This window comes from Ictidomys tridecemlineatus, chromosome 7 (assembly GCF_052094955.1).
Source record: "Ictidomys tridecemlineatus isolate mIctTri1 chromosome 7, mIctTri1.hap1, whole genome shotgun sequence".
In the NCBI taxonomy this organism is placed as follows: domain Eukaryota; kingdom Metazoa; phylum Chordata; class Mammalia; order Rodentia; family Sciuridae; genus Ictidomys; species Ictidomys tridecemlineatus.
The window spans coordinates 197,801,405-197,817,782 of NC_135483.1; the positions used below are offsets into that span (position 1 = coordinate 197,801,405).

Below are 16,378 nucleotides of genomic sequence, written 5' to 3' on the forward strand. Positions count from 1 at the left end.
GAACTGCAGGGGCTGCCCGCAGCCTGCGGGTCAAGTTTTCTTCTGGAAATGCCTGGCCCCAGGAAACCGTCTAACTTCAAGAAAAGCTGATGAAGCTGACGGACACCTTTCCGTGTGGGAGCACTTTGTTCCCGTCGGGAGCCGAGCGAGCGTCTGACAGCGGCACTAGGCTGCTGGACCTGCCTTCTCCTGTCTCCATCCCTCCATGAGAACAGATGGAACAGTGGGTGCCCGGTCCACCTGCAGGCGGGACATGTGCCCCAGGTCTCGGCTTCCCCACAGCCTCTGTTCCACCTCCTGACCTTGGCCACTCCTACACCTGGGGGCTGTTAATGACCAGCTCCTGCTGCAAAGGGCAGGTGCCCAGAGGGCCCTGGGCCACGGGTCCATCTCTCCCCGTGACCGCCTGGGAGAACACCCTCACCTCTGCCAGGCCCCTCATGGGGGACAGTAGAGGGGCTCTTGCCTGCCCTAGGCTGGCCCCCAAGTCCTGCTCCTTTCCCCAGAACAGAGTGGCGCTGGATGCACACAGGGAACTGCCTTCTCTTTGGAGGGACTGCAGCTGCCGCAGTGGGATGAGCTGGCTCCACTGGGGGTGCCCCTTCCTCACCTCTCACCCCTCCACTGGGGGTGCTCCTTCCTCACCTCTCACCCCAGTCCTTGCACAGAGATAGGGTAGAACCTGGGCACCAGGGCCAGAGCCACAGCCAGGTCCCAGGTTTCCTGTGGCCTCTGTAGAAGCAGTTCCACCTACAGGATCCAGTGCCATGGGCCGGTGGTCTCTAGCTGGACCCCGACCCTATACCACTAGGCCAGAGCCTTCATCTCCAGGAGGGGAGTGCCCACAGGCCGCCGTGGGAGCCCCAGCTCCCTCAGGCCCTGCCTCGGAAGGCCAGCCCCTCAGCCTGCCTTGGCCGGGGGGGGGGTCCGGGGTCACACCCTGACGCCTGATCGTGCCCACAGCAGTGCTCCTGTGCAAAAGAGCTGGTTCCTCCCCAGCATGCTCTGCTCGGCCTCACCAACCTTCCTACTAAACTGAACAGGGGGGGCCGGTCGTAAAACGGGTCCCGGCCGTCGCACAGCGTGTGCTCCGGAAAGACGTCGTCCTCCAGGTCCTCCTCCTCCTCCTCCTCCTCCTCCTCCTCCTCCTCCTCCCCCACGCTCTGCTCCTCGGCAGGCTCGGTGGCGTCGGAGTCGGGGCTCGAGAAGGTGGGGGAGGGGGTGAGACCAGCCATGCGCTCGCTCATGCATGTGTTGAGAAGAGGGTAGCTGTTGCAGCCAGAGATGACTGGACTGAGGTTAGTACGACAAGACAGAGAGAGGTTAAGACCAGCTACCCGCGGGAGGCGGCGGCCGGGGCACGCTTCTGTGTGAACCCCACCCAGCACACACACCACCGAGAATGCGCTTTAAAGACAGGAGGCCCAGAATCCCACCCCAGCCCAGGCTTGGCGCCAACCACGCGTGTGGTCAGCTGGAAGGCTCCAGAAGGTTCTGGAAGGCACCAACGTGTGATGGAGAACAGGGGTCCTAGCCAGGCATCCCAAGGCCATTGTGAAGACCTCAGAATGCCACTGTCGTGGGGAGTCAGAGGCTGGGCACAGACCCCAGACCAGAGACCAGGAAGGAGGTGGTGGCCTCTATGGCCTCTAGGGCTTGGGGCACAGCCCTGCCTCTGTGTTCCCACCCCAAAGGACACCTGCCCAAGGCCCCAGCTGCTGGGGAGTCTCCCACAGACTGGGCAGGGTGGCAAAGATGAGACCCATCTCATGGCCTGAGGTTGCGGCCCACAGGTGTGTGGTGACGAGTGGCGGGGCGGGGGGACGGGGGGCCTTGTGGGGCAGAACAAGGCGGAGCCGAGCTCCTTCCTTGTGTCAGGGCCAGGACCAGTGGGGTCCAGGCCTGGGAGCAGGCCGCTCTTCCCTCTGCCCTCTCGCTGTCACATGCTGTGCCAGGGCAAGGAGGAGGCGCCCACCTGCCCACCAGCCGGAACCACGGGAAGCGGTCATAGAAGGGGTCTCCACCGGTCACCACGTTGTCGCAGTCCTCCACCACGCTGGAGGGCACCTCCGCGGCCCTGTCGTACATCTCACGCATCAGGTCCAGGCGCTGCCTGTGGGGCACAGCACACTGTGTGGGCCCGGGCCAGCCACCGTGGGCCTGGCACAGAAACCCCCCAGACCCTCGGAACTGGCCAATCGGGAGACGCACTTGCAGTTAGACAGGCAGGCTCACCCTCCTGAGCCCACAAGCCTGCAGCTGGCCTGAGGGGTGCAGGGACCCCCATAGGCAGCGGCTGGAGGAGAGGCTCCAGCAAAGCTCAGAAACAGAGCCCAAAGGTCCGGAAGGCGGGAGGAGAGGCAGGGACGGGGCAGGGGAGACGTGCTCAGGTGAGCTGCAGTGCTGGGCAGAGCCCAGGGCTCAGTGCTCAGGACCACCCACTCCCAGGAGCAGCCCTGCCTGGGACAGGCACCCTGAGCATGGAGCCCAGAGGTCTGCAGGGTGCTCATGTGTGGACCCCTGTGTGTGTGTGTGTGTCTGCCAGGGTGCATGAGAGTGTGCCAGATTGTGATCTACCATTGTAGATCACAATTGTGTGTGTGCAGTGTGTACCAGTGCATGTGCTGATGTGTGTATGTGTCTACCAGTGTATCAGAGTATGAGTACTGGTGCATCTACCGTGTGTGTGTCCACCAGTGTGTACCAGCATGTGCGTGTATCTACCAGAGTCTACCACTGTGTGTACGTGTCTTGTGTGTGTGGACCAGTGTGTGTATCAGTGTGTGTCTGTCTGTGTCCACTGTTGTATGTGTGTACACGTGTGTGTGATCTACACAGAGAGGAGAGTGTGGATCCCATGATGGGTCTTCCATGTTCTGATGTTTGGACACTGGGGACTTTCTGGTGGGGACAGCCCTCTGCCACCTCCCACCCTGAGCCTAGCGGTTCCTGGAGCCCACCTGTCACACACCAATGAATGACTCCGAGTGCCCCTGACCTCTTCCCTCCCTGGCTTCCCACATGCAAGCCAACATTCCCTTTGTCCCACGTCACCAGGCCAGGAGGCGGTCAGAAGCTCTGGCCTTCCTGCTTTGTCCAGTCCTGGTGCCTCCCCCCTTGCCCTGGGTCCCCCCCTAGCAGCTGCAGGGACATTCTGCTCTGCCTTCAATGGCATCTGCCCCCGTGTTTTCACGCGGTCGCCTTTCATAGACTAAGAACAAGCACAAAGCACAGTGAGCCCGCAGGCCAGGGAAGCCGGGCCACAGGGCCAGCGGCTCCTCAGTGCTGCAGCTGCTGTGGGAGGGTGCAAGGGAGGAGCCAGGAGCCCAGTCCCCTCCTGCTGCCCCCAAGCTCCTGGCTCTGGGGACACTGATCCCACCCTCCAGGCCTGGCTGTGCCCATCCAGTGCCCTGCTCCCACAGGACCTCCAGGGGCATGACCCTTCCCTCCCTTCCAGAAGGACCGTCTTGGCGTCTGTGGGCCTCAGTCTCCCTCCTCTTACTTCACCAGTCTGACCACAGCCCTGGATTACAGGAGACCCCCTGTGTGCCCTGTGCGAAGGTCGAGCCTGGCCCTGGTTCTGTCCTGGGGGAGGCCCCGCCCCACTGTCCACTCCAGCTGCCCACCAGCCACACCTGAGCTTCTCCAGCGTCCAGTAGTGGGTGGCCCCGTTCTTCTGGTCCTGCACTTCCACGGCCACTATCGTGCGGGGGAAGGGCCGAGTCTCCCGGTCTCTGGCAGCCTCTGGGGGCAGCAGGTCTGGCGGCAGTGGGGAGTAGAGGGTATCAGTGAGGAGGACAAACTGGAACTGGACCTGTGGAAGATGGCCTATCGTCAGTCCCTGATGGTGGAACCGGGTCCCCAGTCGGGCTTCCTGCCGACCTCAGAGCCTTTGACTGGTGCCCATGGGCACTGGGCCTTCCAGCCATACTGCAGAGGTCCTGCTCCCCAGGTCCCCTCCTGGCCAACACCTTCCCTGAGCAGAAAGGGCAAGCTGCCCATCTCAGCCAGTCCCAGAACCTCCTTCTGCTGCCCACTCCGGGGCCAAGGCCAGGCAGGGCCCTGCTGTCCACCTTGGGCATAGCCAGCAGAGTGAGCGCCCACCTTCTTCTTGAGCTCGACGCTGATGGCATTGGCCTCCTTGAGGAAGATGGCATTGCCCCACAGCAGGTCCCGCAGGGACGTGAACTGGTACCACTTCCACTTCCGGAAGGCCCACAGGGCCAGCTCACACTCGCGCTCTGTCCACTGCACTGTGGAGGAGGCCACAGGGGCGTCAGAGACAGGCAGCTGTGTTGTCCACTGTGCCCAACCTTTGGGAGGTCCAGGCAGCAGGGTCATGCTGTGGGAGCACAGGCTGGCTCTGGGCCCAGTGTGCACAGAAAGGTTACCCCCTCCAGAAGTGCAAGGGCAGGCTGGCTGGTGGGGGACTGGGAGGCCCCAGGTTTTGCAGCTCTGGTCAGCCCCTCCCACTCAGGGCCTGGGCCTGGGGCTCCATGCTCGCGACCCCGATTTTAGAGAATGAAGAAGCTGGTGGACAGCTCTGCAAGTGAGCCATGTGGAGGGCCCAGGTGCCGAGATAAAGGGCAGTGGTCCCGAGCACCAGGCTGAGGTGGGGCTGGGGGAGTCTGCCAGTGGTAGCCAACAGGCCACGCAGGCCAGCAGTGGGGGACGGGGCCCCAGGAGAGGAGGCAGGAGAGCAGGCCAGGTGCACCCAGAGCAGGGCTCCAGGCCCCCCAGGGAAAGGGTGTCCTTGGAGAGGGACACAGTGGCCCGTAGTCTCCACAGGTCACATGGTGAGGCAGATGCCAAGCGCTTGCCACCTCAGCCCTGGCCACCCGTCCACACCCTCATGTGTGTGCACGGCCCATCTCCACCTGCTCCCTGGCCTAGGAGGCCTCCCCCTGGGGCAACAGGCCGCCTCCCCACTCAGGCCCTCACCTTCGTCCTCCGGCTCCTCCTCCTCCTCGTTCACCTCTGGGTAGTACCTGGAGTCCATCTGCTTCTGCAGGGCCTCCAGCTTGCTCTCGTAGTCCTGCAGAGAGAGGCCAAGGCTTGGGCTCACCAGGAAGACAGGTGGCCCTTGCAAAGAGGAGGGGGGGCAGACAGAGAGGGCAGGGAGAGAGGGCCCCGTGTCCTCACCAGCCTCTGCTGCTCCAGCAGGTAGGTGGCCTCCTCCCGCTCCCGGCGGTACTGGTCTTCCAGCTCCTGGAGCCTGCAAGGGGGCAGCAGGTAAGCGCAGGAGGCCCACAGGCGCGGCGGGCAGCGGCCTGCCCCAGGCCTCACCTCTGCTCCATCTCCTGCTTCATGTCAATGCCCTGCTTCTCCAGCAGCTCACGCTGGGCAAAGGCCCAGTCCACAGGCTCCGCCGGCGTCTCCGCGCAGGGCGTGCGCTCCCGTTCCTGGCGGGCCTGCTCCGGGTGGTTGAACCGGAACACGTGGCTCTTACCCATGATGATGCGGTTTCCTGGGGGTCAGAGGCAAGGCTGGCCTCAGTGGCCATGAGAGAGAGGGAGATGAAGGAAGCGGGTGCAGGTACTTCCTCTGTCTGGCCCTCCCAGCACTGCCGGGAGGCCCCCACGACCAGGAGATCCGCTCCAAGCCCCTCTCCTCCTCAGCCTCTTCCTTCTCTCCCAGATCCAACCCCTGGGTCGCTCCCTGCTCAGCAGCTGTGGTCTGCTGCGACCTCCAGTGTCCCTATAGAGTGTGGCAATCCCCACTCTGGTCCCCCTCCCCCGTGCGCTCGGCCAGGGCGTTCCCTGATGTGCAGGGGCCGTGGGTCCACAGGGCCTTCTCCCCATCACTCCCTCTGGACAGGAAGGGCTAGGGCAGGGCTGCCAGGCCCAGGGTGGGAAGGCCACAGATGCTGGTCCTTAGAGCAGCCAGAGTGTCAGGGGGAGCGCCGGAGGCTGACCTTGGTCCAGGCCTGCCACCCAACGCGAGTGCTGGACCCCTCTCAGGACCCAGGCATCTACAGGGCCCCTGGGGCAGTGCCTGCTGATTTTGGACAGTCCTGCCTGTATGGCCCCTTTGAAGCCCTCACTTCCCCTGTTCTGCCTCACCTGAGCCCCAGTGTCCCCTCAGTCCTGCTCAGCCCCTAGCCTGGCCACCCTCACCCAGTCACTGCCTGGCCTCCCTGTGCTCAGCTCACACACTGGGTGGGAACCCAGGTCTCCCCTGGGCGGGCCCAGAACCTGCCCCAGGCTCATGGGCAACAGAACACACCCTGAAATGACGGAGAACAGTAGCAGCCGTCTGTCTAGACTGCCCACCCCAGGTGATGAGCCTCCATGGCCTCAGGGTACTCTGGTGTCCCTCCAAAGTGCCCTCAGGGTCCCAAAGGCAGGATTTGGGAGTTCTGAAGACTCCTAGACAAGGAGGCCCTCAGGGTGAAGGCAGGCTGGGTCACCTCCCACCTCCCTACCCCTGGGGTGGACAGAGGGACCGCCTCATTCCCAGCCAGAGCTCATTCCTGGCCAAGGTTGATGGATGGTCAGTTTAACATGTCAGCTTGGCCAGGTTACAGCATCCAGTGATCCCACCAAGCACTGTCTAGGTATGGCTGTGGAGGTGGTCCTGGACATGTCTCAACATCAGCAACCAGCTGACCATATGTGAAAGAGTGCCTCTACGGTGCGGGGACCTCCATCAGTGGAAGGCCCTAGGAGTGAACAGAGGAAGGAAGTTCTACCTGCCGATGGTGAGTCTTCTCCTGCCCAGGAGATTCGGGCCTGCTGCCTGCCTGGGGCTTGGACCCTCCCTGGCCTACAGCCTGCCACTCACCTAGGCCATGTCTTTGAACTAAATCTTCTTAAATGTGTACGGGGGTATCCCTCAGCCAAGCTCTGGCCAGGGCTGCCTATGCACCCTGCTCTGCTTTCTCCAGACTGACCCCAGGCAAAAGCCAGATGGCACTTCCTGTCCAACTCCCCTAAGAAGGGAATTTCTGCCACGGGCACCTGGGTTTACACCAGGGGCACCAGGATGCTCACATCTGGACAACAGGCCAACCGCACACCAACTGACCACGCTGCCCTCCAGCCCTCTCTCCCAGCCCAGCCCACCAAGTGTCCATCCTGAGCCTGGGGAGGAGCCTCTTCTGGAACGGGTCCCACCTCGGCTTCCCAAGCAGCCCCAGCCCACTGTGGGGTCCCCGTGTGCAGACCGGGTCCTCTGCTCAGGCCTGGGGTCCTGGTGCTCATGCCCAGTGCCCGGTGGGGCGTGGGGGGCTCACAAGCTAGTCAGGAGCCCACAGCCCGCAGAGCTGCCACCCACGGGGCATGGGCTGTGCCCATAGGGGGCTTCACACGGAGAAGGGGTGACTTGGGCATGGAGATCGGGGCTTCCCCTGCTGCCCTGTCCACTCTGTGGTCCTCTTGCCCTTGGCCATACCTGACCGCAGGATGCTGGGCTCAGTGACTTTCTTGCCATTGACGTACGTGTCTGCCCCCTCACAGGGCTCCAGGGTCACCACGGCTACAAGACAGAGACAAAGTCAGCTTAGAGGGACGTCACTTCAGCAGCTCAGGCCTCCTGACCCTGCGCAGGAGGTGGGTTCTCTGCTTACTCACTAGAGGAGGAAATTGACCTCTAAGAGGGAGCTGTGTGTGTCCACGGGGCTGGCGAGGCCACGCAGGGCTCCAAGCCAGGGCCCTGCCCAGGTCTCCAGGTGGGGAATGGGCAATACCATGGCTGACTCTCCCAGGGCCCCCCAGAGTCCTCTGCCTTCACCCCACCCGAACTGGAGAGGACAGACGCTTTGGGGGCAGAGTCAGGGAGAGCTGACTGACGTCAGCATTGCTCAAGGACACTAAGCACCGTCCTGAGCTGGCCAAGGAGACAGTGAGCTCCACTCACAGATCTGCAGGCCAGAGGCTGGTCACACTCCCACTGGGAGCTGCCCTGACGGCCACAATGCAGCAGGCCCACCCAGAGATGCGCAAGGCCACCTTCTGGAAGGCGGCTGCTAGACAGGAAATGGGCAGATGGCCGCTCCACAGCCAGCAGGAAGCAGGTCCCCAAACAGCCCTCCAGCCTGGACCTGGGCTCTCCTCATGGCTCGCTGTCCTGCTGCCAGAACACCCCCCACGCTCCTAGACACACTGCCAACCTCCCACGTCCCACCCCTCGTCTTCCAAGACACTGGGCTCCCTGGAGCACCCCTGGCCATGGGAGGCACCAGGCCCTCCCTCAGGACCCAAGGGAGTTGTCCCCAAGCTGTCCTCTGCCCTAACGCATGGCTTGGGCTCCTCTGAGAGACCCCTCTGGGCCTGGTCAGCAGCACGGGGCCAGAGGGGTGGGGAGCACACACCTTCACTGCCTCCCCTGGAGTCGCTGCGGAAGACACAGTGCTCCTCCTTGATGAAGTGCCCGCTCAGGACGATGTCCTGCCGCCTCTCGGCATCCTCCCTGCCCACTCTGGCGGGGGGCAAGAGGACCATTAGCAGCACAGACAGGTCCAGCACACCCATGAGGGCACCCACTGGCCCACCTGTGTCCACAGGCAGCCTTGGGGAGGCCCCTGGGATCTTTAGGGAAATGCCCCAGAGGGTATTGTGAGGGTGCTGGGCCGTGAGGGGTGAGAGGACCCAGGGCAGCCCAGCCCTGGGGTCCACAGCCCACAGCAGACACGGGGTCACTTCAGAAGCAAGCAGGGGCAGCAGTATTGCTAGAGCAGGTGGCCAACTGGACGGCCCTGTGTGGGTAGCACAGGCTTGTAGGAACAGGGAGCCCCCACGCCCAGCCCACCCTGCCAGTGCCCACCTGGTGATGCCGTCCTTGATGTAGTACAGGAGGCACTCGGACATCAGCGGGTCCTCGTTCAGGTTCACCAGGTGAGGAGTCTGGGGGCAGGAGATGGGATGGCCACCTCTCCCAGGGCCCCTGGCCACCCCACTGGCCACCCCACCCAAGCCTCCCCAGGCCCAGACCCCGGCAGCCCCAGCCTGGCAGACGAGACAGGAGGCAGGAGAGGCAGGAAGGTCTCAACGGCAGAGCTCCTGCAGGACGCCGGGACCCTTCCCCATCTGCCACTCAGCGGGTCAGAAAGCCAGGCTGGCCCTCGGGACCAGGAAGCACAGAGGTTGTGCAGGACGTCCCCCGGAGCCACGGGGTGTGGAGGCCAGCTCCCCTACCCCAGGCCCACCCAATCCAGCCGAGGCCCAAGGTGATGCACCTCCCTACCAGGCCTGTCCCCACGGCCTTCTGCCCCAGGCCCACCCCACAGCCCCTGCAGGCCTCACCCACTGTGGCCCTGGACTGGCCTCACTGCCTCCGGCACCCACCCAGGGTCTCCCTGGGCCCCCGCCCTCCCCAGCTGTGTCCTAGGCGAAGTCCAGCAACATGGCAGAGGCCCGGGCTGGCCCTGCTCCCTGTGTCCCACAAGGGACCCCAAGCTGTCAATTCCAGGGAAGGCGGGAGAGACCTGGCCACCAGTCATGGGACCAACATCAGGCTGTCCCCTTCCCCGAGTGGATGTGGGTCCTAGGGAGGGCCAAGGGACACCAGATTCCCAGGGACGCCTAGCTTCTCGTGCGGGGTCCCTGGCGGTCCCACTCCTGAGCAGTGCACACACCCAGGGACATCAACAAAGCCGAGGACTCCAGGTGTCTAGTCTCCCAAGGGAGTGCCCAACCTCCGGGCTCCCAACAGCCTCAGGACAATTTGCTCCAGACAAGAGCAGAGCCTGCTCAGGAGGTGTGTGGAGTCCAGCCCCATCGGGGCGCCGCTGGGCCCTGTCTGCAGTTCCTCCCAGGCACTCCTGCCCCTGGACCTTAGCACATGCTGCTGCCCTGGCCAGGTCCTGACCCTGCCCAGCCCCCATGGCTGATGCCTCCACCAGGCACCTGGCACTTGTGGGCAGCGTCAAGCCTGGCTGGGCCTCGCAGAGACACATGTGCAGCACAGCTGGGTCCCGCCTGCTGCCTGGGGAAGGACCAGACTCTGGCTGGGGGTGTGTGAGATGCACAAGCTCAACACCATCTGGGAAATGCGCCCGCACGTTGTAGCCATAGAGCCTGTGGTAGGCGGCCTGGTGGCCTGGCCAGGGCCCGCAGGATGCCCTGCACTGGCCTCTTCCCAAGGCCTGCTCACACTCCATGAGCTCACAGTGCATGATCATCCCCAAAGGGTCCAGTCCAAGAAGGCCAGTGCCCAGGGAGGCCACCCTGAAAGTGCCCAGTACCTTGTTGCTCAGATGGGCAGGCTGCAAGTCCCACCTCCCCCAGGGCAGCCCTTCCTCAGCCTGGAGGTGGACTGTCCTCCTCGACCCCTGACCACCCTGCTGCCCACAGGCTGCCTTTCCAGTCTGGGGCCCAGGGGCACGAGGGCTAGGGGCTCCTGTGAGAGGCACGGACTCCAGGCTCGGGCTGGGCCCACGTGTCTCAGGTGGCAGCCCGGGCCTGGTTTCCTTTGCCTGTCCCCAGGGGACCTAGTCCATACCTCAGGCGACTGAACACCCATCTCATGTCCCAAAGCCACGAGGACTCCCCACGGGAAGGGGAGTCTGGCTGTGATTCAACAGCCACCCTATGCCTGGCCAGACCCCCGCCTGCTCCCCTCCTCCCAGGAGCCCCCCAGACCCGGGCCCAGCTCCTACCTTTTTGGGAGAGAACACACCCAAGGTGCCACCGTCCTCCCTCATGGCCACACCCATCTCGGCCAGCAGTGCTTCCCTGGGGGACAGAGCTGGGGTCAGCAGGAGCTGCAGGGGACTTCCAGGACTGGTCTCAGCCTGCCTGACCAACTGACCCAGAGCCACCCAGTTGCTCCCAGGCCATATCCTGTCAGGTCAGTGAATTAGGCGTCCACTGGTGAGACCTTTTGTACCATGCTCCCTCAGGGGTCCTGTCTGCCAGGCCTCTGTGGCCAGTGGCCAGCACCACCAGAGCTGGGGTCACTGGTCAAAGGTAGGTACCAGGTTTGTCTTGGGCTGGGGTGCGGCCACCCCCAGGCCCAGGCGCCCAGTGCTGGTGGCTGGGGCTTGTGTATGTCCTGCCTGGGCCACAGACTCCCGGGCTATGCCCTGGCCGCAGTGTCCCCATCTCTCACCTCTCCATCCGAATCGCCTCCGTCCGCCGCAGCTTCTCCTCCCAGGTCTCGTTGAGCTCCGCGATGATCTTCTCCGTCTCCTGCGGAGCAGAGGGAGTAGGGTGAGGTCCTGCCGGCAGCGGCCAAGAGGGCAGGGAGGGCCCAGGACCGGATCTGAAGGTCCAGGTGGGGACCCAGGGACACGAGGCTTTCCTCTGGGTACAGCCGGGAGAACGGGGAGGTGACGTGAAACAGGAGGAAGCCAGCCTGGTGTCCCAGAGGGCTCCGTGGCAGCTCTGAGCAGGGTCCCGTCCAGAACACAGAGCCACACCAGCACCTGGGGTGTCCCTCCCACACACAGCTCAGGGCCCTCCAAGCCCCAAGAAGGCCAGGCACACCCGGGGCCCCACACTCCTGGTACACACTCGGCCTCTCCCATCAGCCTCGCCTGGGCCACGTGCCTGGTCCCCTCAGCCGCAGTCTGGTCCACTCCCTGCACAGCTCGGCACCACAGGCCCGGTGACCAAGGAGCCCGGGCATGAAGTGCTGAAGGCACAGTGCCTGTGGCTGGGGTGCACACGAGGCACCCGGAGGCACGGGGCAGCCCAGAAGGGGTTCAAAGCCTGCCCGCCACGCGGCCTTCCCTCCTGTGAGTGTGGCTCACGGGACGCAGGCAGGACTGCCACCACCTGCCGAGACCACCACACAGGGCTGCGGCAGGGCCAGGGGCCGGCACTGCGCGACCCAGCTCCCCACCAGGCGCAGGCTCATGGCATCAGATGCAGCGAGTTCTGCCCAGTGCCCCACGCCCAGGGCTTCCCTCCCCGCTGGCAGCCAGGCCATAGGCCACCTGACATCACCCCTGGGTCCTTCCCGGCCCTTTCTGTCCAGAGCTCATCAAACCTTGTGCAGCCCAAGGATGCCCGGACACACCACTGGCGGGCAGGGAACAGGCCACAGTTGACCTGGGTGGGCGCCCGGAATGTGCTGCTGCAGAGCCTGCCTGCCAGGAGGCACTGTGCCCGGGAGGGGGGGGGCAGGGCTGGGCCCACACCCAGGGTGCAGACCTGTCGCCTCTCCACACTCACCTGGGCCCTGCAGCCTGTGTCTGCCACCCACCCCCTGGGGCCCTCATTCCAGCCTGTCCCTCACCTTCAGCCTTTCGATGGCCTCCTCGCTGCCCGGGGCAAACAGGATACGCTCATGGAGGCTGGACACCGAGGCGGCACGGCTGGACAGAGCCGAGAGCGAGGAGGAGGGGCTCATGCCCACCAGGGCGTTGGTCACTGTGGAGAGATTGTCAGGGGCCTGACTCAGCTCGGCCCTGCCACGGTTATTGTTCTCAAGGTCCGACACATCTAGGGCAGGAGGGGAAGGCGAGGGGACAGACAGACAGGAGGGAGAGAAAAGAGAGACGCAGTTGGGACAGAGCCAGAGGGCAGACACCACGGCACGGCCAGGCAGTCCCCCAGGACAAGCACACACAGGCCTCCCGGAGCCCTCTCCTGCACGGCTGCGGGGGCACAGGCAGGCCCGTGGGTGGCCACGGAGCTCTCCCGGGCAGCAGCGCCCACGCCCCTCTGTGCTCTGCTGAGCTCCCCACCACCTCCCTGTTCCTGCGCCCTCTGGGCTCCACGCACCTGTATCTAGGGCTTGCGAGGGCACCTCGCAGCCTGTGCAGCCGGGGCCGGAGCTCCTGAGCCCACTGGGCCCGTCTGCCCTGCACCCAGGACCCTGTGCTCATCCTCACCCTCTGTAGGTGGGCCACCCACCCTCACCCCAACCCCTCCTGGGCCACCACACACCCCAGCTACAGGGCCCGGGGCACCAACTGTCCAGTCCTGCTGAACACACCTGGAAGGGGGGTGAGCAGGAAGCCCTCCTGGGGGAGCCCCCTGCTCCTCCACCACCCAGGGTCAACTGCCCCAAAGCCCAGGAGTTGGGCTGTGACACCCTAGAGGGGGGTGCCCAGGCCCTCCCAGCAGAAGCACACACAGCAGAGCAGCGGCCAGCACAGGGCAGCACTGTGGGAGAGCACCAGAGACTGGGCCTTCTGCCCCGGGGTCAGGGAGCCAGGTCAGGACCAGAGGAGACAGGCTGGTCAGGACCGGGTGGCACCTGCCAGCACCTGCCAGCCACTCAGAGCCAGCACTTCCCTCCCAGGGCCTGGGGTCGGGCAGCTGGAGCAACAGCAGGGGGAGGTGGGCCTGAACCAGGACAGCTTGGGACGAGCCCTCGGGCCCGCCTGGCCCTGGCGCACGGAGCTCAGGGGCTAGAGGGTCTGCCTTGGCCACTTGGCCTGAGAAGGCCTCGGCGGCAGCCCACTCCCAACTGCCTCGGTTTCCAGTGGGGTGAGGAGACTAGGAATGCGCCCGGGGAGGCGGGGCAGGGAGGGGCTCCTCGCCTGCAGGGGCCCTGCCCTCCCAGCCCGTGCTGCCCTGTGCCCCCGCGGCGGGCTGGAAGCGGACAAGCAGAGCAGCGCGGGGAATACACACATTTGGGTCCTCCGGGCACAGTGTTGGCTACAGGGGAGGGCAGGCGTGGGGGAGGAAAGACAGAGAAACACAAGAGCAGGTTGGTCTCCAGAGGGCCAGCTCGCCCGCTCGAGGTGGGCAGGCGGCAGCACGCAGGCAGCGGAGGTCTTCAGAGTGGGCACACAGGTGGGCAGCACCGGGGCCTGCCGGGCTTTCAGGAAACCACACTGGCCTGCTTGGGCCAGCTCCAAACCCAAACCATGCACCTCCATCCAGGCCAGGAACCTCAGCCCTTGCCCAGAGCCTCCACCAAGGGCCTCCCACCCAGAGGCAGTCTGGGAACGCTGAGCACGCCGGGGATTCAGCAGGTCCCCACCCCGGCCCCAGCCCTGCCCCAGCCCTGCCCCAGCCCTGCCCCAGCCAGCAGGCAGAGACGCAGGAGAGAGGCCATGATGCTCAGGAGCCCGGGTGGGAGGTCCCCGGCACAGGCTGCTGCAGACACTCACTGTCGGTGATGTCACCCAGGCCCTGGGCGTAAAGCAGGTCCCGCAGCCGCGTCACCTCATCCTTCAGTTCCCGGATCAGCTTGTTGTTGGGGTCTTCATTGATGACGGCGTTGCAGCGAATCTGCTTGGCCCTGTCCGCGTACCTGGGCAGGAGAGGGGTGGGCTGGGACAGGCCCCTCACAAGACCGGGAGCAGAGCTCTACTCCTCACCGGGCCACCAGGGGTCACTCTGCGGCCAGTGGCCACAGGAGACCCTGGGGGGGGGGTCACCCAGCCCTCCTCATCCACTTGAAGAAACTGAGGCCAAGGAGGAGGGACAGATGGTGTGTTGTCCCCATGAGGCCCCAGGGGCTCAGGTGCGGGAAGGTGGCTGCCTGCCACGTGTCTAGCTCACCTACTCAGCACCCAGGTGCAGGAAGTGCAGGGGCTCCCACAGGGTGCAGGTCCGCCTCCCACTGAGCACACTCAGGAGGCCAGAAACTGCAAAGCCAAACTCGGCAGCCTCCTGAGGCCCAGTGTCCCCACCCAGGAGGCCACCCCTGCCTCCTCTGCTCACTGGCAGGCTTCCAGCCAGGAGCCACAGGGGCCCTGCCTGGCCTGCAGCCCCTCGCGGCACCCTGAAGGGTGCTGAGAACAGGGCCCAGGAAGGCCCAGGAGCCTCAGATCAGTCACCTCCAGCCTCAGGGGGTCCAGGAGGACCTCCAGCATGAAGGTCCCACCCAGGGCGGGGAGAGCAGGGCCCCCCAGCTGGGCGCACCTCAGCGTGCTGAGTGTCTCGTCATAGTTGATGTCTGCAGGGCTCAGGGCGGCCACCATGGCGGTCCTCGAGTTGCCACCTGCAGAAACAGCCCGGGGTGACCACAGAGGGCTCTCAGCCCAGTGGGGTCTGCTCACCTCCCCCCACGAGTCAGGCTCTGCTGTGGGCAGACAGTGGCAGGGACTGTCCTTCCCAAGGACACTCTTCACCACAGTGGAGGCGTGGGGCTGGGTGCTTCTACACCCTGCAGGTGCCCTGGCTCCCCGTGCCATGAATGTCCTGTCAGGGGCAGCCACCTCAGCAGTGCTAACAAAACCACCCGCGGATCCCACCCCAGCCCTCAGGAGGGCTGCCTGTCAGTGTGCCGGGTCAGGAGGGACGGTCTTGCCCGCTTGACCCCAGGGACTTGTGTCCACGGGCCATGTCCTGGAAGTGGTTCCCTAGGGAATTCCCACAGGGACTTGGAGGTGACAGCAAGTGCCATGTCAGGCCCCAAAAAGGGTGACACAGGGGATCCCCCTGCTCCACACTAGGACTAACGCTGGCATGGCCCTGTGTCCCAGGTGAAGGACAGCCATTCCTAGGACACCTCTGCCCCCCAGTGGGGCCCACCTGCCCTCTTCTCCACAGGCAGAGCTGCCTGGCAGGGGTGCTGGCTCTAGCCCATCTGGTCGTGGGGTGCGGAGCCAGGCCACCAGGTGGGCCCGAGACTCAGTTTACCTCCTGAGCACCGCTTCTGCAGCTACACAGAGCTAGGGGACCCTAGAGTCATTTCTGGGAGGGACAGGGTCAATGTCAGGCACACCCAATCTTCATCTCCCTGTGACTCTCACTGCTCAGGACACAGATGGGGGCAAGAGCAAATCCCAGCAAGCAAGCAGGGTTCTCCAGAACCTCCGTGTCCCAGGTCCCTGTTACAGGTGGGGACCAAGATTCACCCGGCAGGAGCTGGGGGCCAGTGCTCTGTAGCTTCCTGGCTCCCTGGACTTGCCCTGGGTGCGCACTGCGGGTAGCCGCCTCACCTAGGCCTGCACGGCGCACTGTGGGCAGCCACCCCTCTGGGCCACCTCAGCCTTGGCCCAGACAGGGCAGGAGGCCTGGTGGCTGGACCTCCCAGACGGGACGATAGCATGGCCCCTGGAAGGACATAGGGCCCTGGGGACTGTCAGTCCTCACCCAGGTTCTCACGGAGCAGCCAGGTCAGCACGGAGTCCCGGTAGGGGATAAAGTCTGTCTTCTTCTTCTTCTTGTTCTGTGGGGATATTCATGGTCAGCCTGGGCCCAGGAGGGCAGCAGAGGAGGAGGGAGCACAGAGCCTGCCTTGTGGGCCCCAGAGCTGCAGGTGGGGTGAGGGCAGGATAGGGTCAGCTGGCCGCCTGTCCCCACGCCTCTCCAGCCCTGGGTGCCCCCTGCTGGCACCTCCACCCTGGGCTGGAATAAGGATGAGTTGGCCATCCCTCAGGGCCTTCCTGGTCCGTCCCTGCTTCGTCTGGGCCACTTGGCTGGGCCTGAGCCCAGAAGTATGGGCATCACTGGCCACGGCGTCCCGCGTTAGGACTGATCTGAGCCCATCCCCCTCCCTGAAGCCCACCAGCAACTCTGACCAAGGGGAA

General features: G+C 64.7%; 1 protein-coding gene across 12 annotated transcripts in view; it reads right to left on the minus strand.

Moving 5' to 3' along the window:
• The window catches only part of Kif1a (kinesin family member 1A), an 83,420-nt gene that overhangs the window by 34,098 nt on the left and 32,944 nt on the right, over positions 1-16,378 (minus strand). For 3 of the 12 annotated variants that reach the window (XM_078018397.1, XM_078018394.1, XM_078018393.1), the window contains exons 11-27: positions 15,942-16,017; positions 14,766-14,844; positions 14,009-14,151; positions 13,524-13,550; positions 12,181-12,386; positions 11,050-11,129; positions 10,598-10,673; positions 8,764-8,843; positions 8,312-8,418; positions 7,393-7,476; positions 5,287-5,467; positions 5,143-5,215; positions 4,942-5,035; positions 4,105-4,253; positions 3,636-3,814; positions 1,976-2,113; positions 1,024-1,293 (exon numbers count right to left, since the gene is read on the minus strand). In XM_078018397.1, coding sequence (XP_077874523.1) covers positions 1,024-1,293; positions 1,976-2,113; positions 3,636-3,814; positions 4,105-4,253; positions 4,942-5,035; positions 5,143-5,215; positions 5,287-5,467; positions 7,393-7,476; positions 8,312-8,418; positions 8,764-8,843; positions 10,598-10,673; positions 11,050-11,129; positions 12,181-12,386; positions 13,524-13,550; positions 14,009-14,151; positions 14,766-14,844; positions 15,942-16,017 — 2,042 coding nt within the window. The remainder of the gene's footprint in view (positions 1-1,023; positions 1,294-1,975; positions 2,114-3,635; positions 3,815-4,104; positions 4,254-4,941; positions 5,036-5,142; positions 5,216-5,286; positions 5,468-7,392; positions 7,477-8,311; positions 8,419-8,763; positions 8,844-10,597; positions 10,674-11,049; positions 11,130-12,180; positions 12,387-13,523; positions 13,551-14,008; positions 14,152-14,765; positions 14,845-15,941; positions 16,018-16,378) is intronic. The other 9 variants (XM_078018399.1, XM_078018398.1, XM_078018403.1 and 6 more) reach the window with 6 other exon arrangements.